Source organism: Cyprinodon variegatus, unplaced genomic scaffold (assembly GCF_000732505.1).
Source record: "Cyprinodon variegatus isolate N-32 unplaced genomic scaffold, C_variegatus-1.0 Scaffold851, whole genome shotgun sequence".
In the NCBI taxonomy this organism is placed as follows: domain Eukaryota; kingdom Metazoa; phylum Chordata; class Actinopteri; order Cyprinodontiformes; family Cyprinodontidae; genus Cyprinodon; species Cyprinodon variegatus.
Window position 1 is genome coordinate 92,607 of NW_015151304.1, and position 5,926 is coordinate 98,532.

The window sequence follows — 5,926 nt, forward strand, 5'->3', positions numbered from 1 at the left end:
CTCTCTGATGATGCAGTGATGTCATGGTCTAACTTCCTCTCTGATGATGCAGTGATGTCATGGTCTAACTTCCTCTCTGATGATGCAGTGATGTCATGGTCTAACTTCCTCTCTGATGATGGAGTGATGTCATCACCTAACTTCCTCTCTGATGAAGCAGTGATATCATGGTCTAACTTCCTCTCTGATGATGCAGTGATGTCATGGTCTAACTTCCTCTCCACTGATGGAGTGATGTCATCACCTAACTTCCTCTCTGATGATGGAGTGATGTCATGGTGTAACTTCTGTTTCTTCTCTTCCTGCAGACATGGATCTCCTCAGCAGTCCAACAGTCTGAGCCCAGCTCTGTGACCTCGGTCGGCCCGATCCAGCCAGTGGAAACGCTGAGACCTTCCAGCACCTGATCTAGTTGACCCAGCTCCCCAGGAGGAGGCGGCGCCCGTCGGCTCAGCATGACAGACAGAGTGAACTTTAGTGCCCCCAAAGCCAACCCCCGTCCTGCCATGGCGCCTCTGCTCCCACCTGAGCCGATCGACATCATTCGCACCAAAGCTCGCTCCCGCCGGGTCCGGCTCAATGTCGGCGGTCTGAGTCACGAAGTACAGTGGAGGACACTGGACCGCCTGCCTCGGACGCGTCTGGGTCGCCTGAGGGACTGTAACACCCATGAGTCTTTGCTAGAGATCTGTGATGACTACAGTCTGACTGATAACGAGTATTTCTTTGATCGGCATCCCATGGCCTTCTCCTCCATCCTCAATTTCTACAGAACAGGGAAGCTGCACATGATGGAGGAGATGTGCGCTTTGTCCTTTGGCCAGGAGCTCGACTACTGGGGGATCGATGAGATCTACCTGGAGTCCTGCTGCCAGGCTCGGTACCATCAGAAGAAGGAGCAGATGAACGAGGAGCTGAGGAGGGAGGCGGAGACGCTGAGAGACAAGGAAGGAGAAGTGGAGGAGCAGGGCTGCTGCCCGGACCAACGGCAGAAGCTCTGGGATCTGCTGGAGAAGCCCAGCTCCTCCATTGCTGCCAAGGTAACGACCTTCACACACACACTGCTGAGGAGCAAAACCTGGGCCGTTTCTCACTACGTGTACTTGTCTTGGTCAGGGGTCAGAGGTCAGAGGTCAGGGGTTAGAGGTCAGGGGTCAGGGGTTGCAATCCTTCAGTGTGGAGTAATCGATCTGGTTTATTAGTCCAAAAATACAAATAGAATTTTAAAGGCCGAGATAGAAAAATAAAAACGTGATTAATCATTCGAATTAGAAACCGTAGGTTTGGAGATGACAGGTGGAAGTAGCGTAGGATCCCATTTTCTGTGATAAAACAAAAAGCATTTAATGCATTTATTTTCTCAGAAAATGAATGATTAAACTTTACAGTTTAGCACTTTAACTGTTTTTAAGGAGGAAAAAATGTAATTTAGGTGTTTTTTTAAATGAAAATGGAGGGCGACCCGGATGAGTTTCTGGTTGATGAGCTGATGGTTCGGATCGTGCTTCAAGTACGGATCAGGTGGAGACGGGTTCCAACCAGATTAATAGAAGGTGAAAAGCCATGAGGGGCGGAGCCAATCTTTGTTTCTCTCGATGAAGAGGAAGCCTCGATGTTTCTGAAACAAGTAACTGGTTGTTGTTGTCTATCATACATGGCGGATTCAACAACAAGGCTGCGTTTTAGCTCCGCCCCTCATGGCTGCTGTCCTTCATCTCTTTCTGAGGTGTAGACATGTAGGTGAAGGTTTCCAGCAGCGGTGGCGTTTCTGGCCTTTAGTGTCGGCAGCCTTCTGAACGCCGTAAACATGGAGCCACAGGCTCTCTGAGACGCATTCAGTGCAGATCAGCTCTTTTATCTGACCAGATGACCTTTAATGAGTTTAATGAGTTTAAAGACTCATTAGTCTCAGCAGTCTGTGGAAATGACAGCTCCGCCTGGTGAGATGATGCACTCAGTCCATTACGGATCAGAAGCACTGCCACTCATTCAGTCATCGTTCTCTGCACTTTATGATGAATCTATAACCCTAAAAAATGATGGAATCACCACTAAACCAGCCGCCGTTCATTCAGTTGGTTTTTCATCAGATTAAAACAACTGGAAACAAAACTAAAGTCCTTTCAAACAGCAACGCTCCGGCTTTCAGAAACAGCTAAAGAAATGGCGGCCGGTAGGTAGGGTTGTGCCTTGGAACTGCCCTCACGATTCGATTCAATTCGATTCTACGATGCATTGCGATGCATCAAAATCCCATTGACTTTGTAAAATCCGAAATGTGCCCAGATATCCGCTTTCCAAGCTTTTGGTGCGTTTTTAATTAGGCCTACCCGTCTATCGCGGTCATCTCCCTCCGCCTCAGCCATCTTGATTGTTGTTGGTATGCCCCCAGAAGTAATTGAAACTTCACAACTTGTCCATTTGAGGCCAGAAAATAAACAATGACATAATCGATTATGGCACGTTGCCGCATCGATGCTGAATCGATTATTGTTGACACCCCTACTGGTAGGGGAGTGGCGGCCATTGGGGGAGTGAAATCCAGAGGTTCTGAGTCCCACTCTCTCTGCCACTTTGGGTTCCTGAGCAAGACCCTTAACCCCTTAAGAGAAGAAAACTTAAAGCAATATGTTTAAAAAACCCAACATGAGGAAGAAATAGGAGGAAACTGGAGTCATTGTCTGTGAGCGAACTGTTAGAAAGCGCCTAAAGGAAATGATTCCATCCAGGAAAGCTAAAGGAAAGCATCATCAACACCTAAACAGAAATAAAGTAGGTTAGAACGGGCTGAGGAGAAGCAATGGTGGACTGAGGATGACTGGATGAAAGTCATTCATCTCCAGTCTGCACTGGGCGAGGCGATGATGCTGGAACTGATGAGCCTTCTAAAGAGGACCGCCTGAGGAGGATCTGCTGATGTTCAGTCTCTGATGCTCTGGGCTGCAGGTCAGCTAAAGATGGCCGCCATTACAGCTTCAATCAATGAGCAACTTCACATTCAGGTTTTGGACACTTTTCTGATCCCATAAGTTGAAAGGATGCTTGAGAATGATTAAATCAGTTTGCATCTTGCCATAGAGCAAAAAAAGTGAAAACATTCCTTAAACAGACACATCAGGTCAAAGTCACGGCGTGCTAATAGCTGGATCTCTAAGCCTAACCCGGAACCAGGATCCAACCTGCAGAGCTGATCTGGAAACAATCAGAGAAAGCTGGAGCCAGACTGATGAAGAGTTCTGATGATTATTATTGTTTGTCTTTCATTAAAACACATTTTATTTCCTGATTTTTTTAGTGTTTCTTAAAGCCAGACGATTGCTGTTTGAAATGATTTTGTTTCCTGTCTGTTCGGCTTTTTCTACTAAATTAAACTGAATGAAAGCAGCATCTTTCCAGAGGATGAGATCTGAGGCGTCGCTTCAGTTTTAGTTGGAGCTTCAGGGAAGCTGACCTTCATGGAACCAGAAGGTCGACTGAAGACCTGATCTTCACATTTTACTGATTCCAACAGGAAATTCAGGCTATTTTCTCCATTATCCAGATGTTAACATCAGGATAATGAGGAGCAGTTTGATCAGCTGTGTGTTTGGGTCTAGAGGACCTTTGTCAGTCGCATCACTTCCTGTCCTGCTCTCTGATCAGAGCTTCTGTGAAGCTGTGATGCTGGAGGAGTTCAGGTTTGTGGTTCCAGCTGCTTCGCTCTCCTGGGATCCAACAGATGCAGCCAAGCGTTCAGCAGGGCCGACACATCTGGGCAGCCCCTCCCCTCTCCAGCGCCAGCCTCCATGTCCTCCAGAACTGATTGAATTTGGAGAAGGGAGGCGGAGCTTAGGGAAAAGCTTGGACCATGAAAGTCCTGCTGAAAGCACAGCTCAGATGTCAGGAGGTCTGACTGAATCAGGACTATCTTAAAGTTAGCTTCAGGCTTTCAGGGCAGACAGGGTGTAAATGGGAGCTTCATCTGAACCCAGAGGCTCCAACACTTCGGTACAAAGATAATTAAAAGGGCTTAAAGTCCACCTGACCCACCGGCCGGACCACAGAGAGTCTGAGTCACTGTCAGATTTATCTCTGTTACTTCTACAGCCTCATATTTTGGTCCCGTCCATCAAAACGTGGCTGTGAAGGATGTCCTCTCTCACCTGAGCGGCTCCTCCTCCCTCCCTCCTCACCTGACTCACCAAAGCAAACCTTGAACTGATTCAGCAGAACTAATAGAAGCTGAGCTGAACCTGAGGAAGTGAAGAAAATCATTTCTAGATCCCTCAGAGCTCCACCGTCTGTGCTCCAGATAAACCAGAAGCTGCAAAAACGAGTTTAAATGAGTCTTTGGTTCTGGAATGAGGAGGTAAGGGAGACATTTTGCAACTGAACAAGAAAAGTTACATTTAAAATAAGTAAAAAACTATTGAATTTTCTTATTTCCAGTTCATATTATCTAATTATCTTATTATAAGAGTAGAAATACTAATTCCATTGGCAGATCATCATATTTAGTGACTCAAATAAACTTATTTTTCTAATGTATGCTGGAAAAGGGGAACTGAAGGTCAGCAGATGATCCGTCTAAAAAAGATTTTAGGAGCCAAAATGCTCCAACCTCTGGCTGATGATCCCACCTACCTGCCCAGATGGACAACTAATAAACTTATTTTATTCATTTTATGCAACAAAAGTCTTGGATTAGAATAAATTTCTCTGTAAATATGAGCGGCCCATCAGTCTCCATCAAACCACCACCCAGATGGAGAACATTTGATCCTCCTGACAGCAGAGAGCGTCCTCAACATCTTCCTGACGCTTTTGGAGAAACCAGACTAATTCCTTCCTGTGGGAATAAAGATGGCCGCCCTGCTGGGTCAAAGTAAAGAGCAGTGGCCCCCATTGATCCCTCCTCTGTTCCTCATCATGCAGCAAATCTGTTAAATAAATTTACCAAAATGAAAAGAAATAGATCCCATATGAAGAATTGATTGGAATGAAGTGTTTCAGGGTATTGGGCCATTTTTAGGAGCAGATGGGATGATGAGTCTATCCCAGCTGGTTGGAGGATGGAGAGAGGAGTAATCAGGAGGCCTCTGAGGGACGTGACCATCAGTTAAATGAAGCCAGAACAGGTTTAGAGCTCCGCTACCAAACGCTTAACTAGAGCTCAGGAACAATTAGAAGATGAAACAGCTTCCATGATGTTATCATCCATAAGGAGAACATCTCAGATCCTCCAGGACTGAAACCAGATTCTAAAAGATTTCAACTTTAACTCAGAGCTTTAGTGAATCTAATCCGGTTCTCAGTTCACTGGAACACGACTTGTTTCCTCACCAAGTCTGTTCCTGACTAGAACCCAGGAAAGTCTGGACTCTGTTCCTGTAACCTCCATCATCAGACCTAAAATCTTTCCGTGGGGATAAACCGGTTAGCTCAACTAACAGAACCGAGTAAAACATGATTTTTATAATATTAATATCAAAGGAAAATGCTTTATCACTATCCATCTAAGATCTTTCAGTTCAGTTTATTTTTTCAGCTTTTAATTCCAACACATCGTCTCCATTCGCTTCATAAAAAAACATCTTAAATCAGATAAAATCAATAAAAATCTGTTTAAATTCAACTTCAAATTCTTTATTAATCCTAAAGGTTTTATTTATTGTTGACTCCTCAGCCTTTATTCACCAGGTGTTGATGCTGTGGGCAGTAAAGATCTACTGTAGAGGTCTGTGTTGCAGCAGATCTGCAGAGAAGCCTGACTGAAGACCCTCTGTTGGTCTAACTGTCTGATGAAGATGATGCTCACTGCTGTCCATCATCATCCTCATCTCCAGAGGTTCTAGAGGAGTTCCTAGAACAGAGCGGCCTCTTCATCAGCTGCTTGAGCTCTGATGATGATGATGATGATGATGATGATGATGATGATGATGATGAT

General features: G+C 45.3%; 1 protein-coding gene across 1 annotated transcript in view; it reads left to right on the top strand.

Moving 5' to 3' along the window:
* Window positions 1-455: 455 nt before the first annotated feature.
* LOC107099258 (potassium voltage-gated channel subfamily B member 2-like) overlaps window positions 456-5,926 on the top strand; it is a 14,206-nt gene continuing 8,735 nt past the window's right edge. The window contains exon 1 of the mRNA XM_015397313.1: window positions 456-1,040. Coding sequence (XP_015252799.1) covers window positions 456-1,040 — 585 coding nt within the window. The remainder of the gene's footprint in view (window positions 1,041-5,926) is intronic.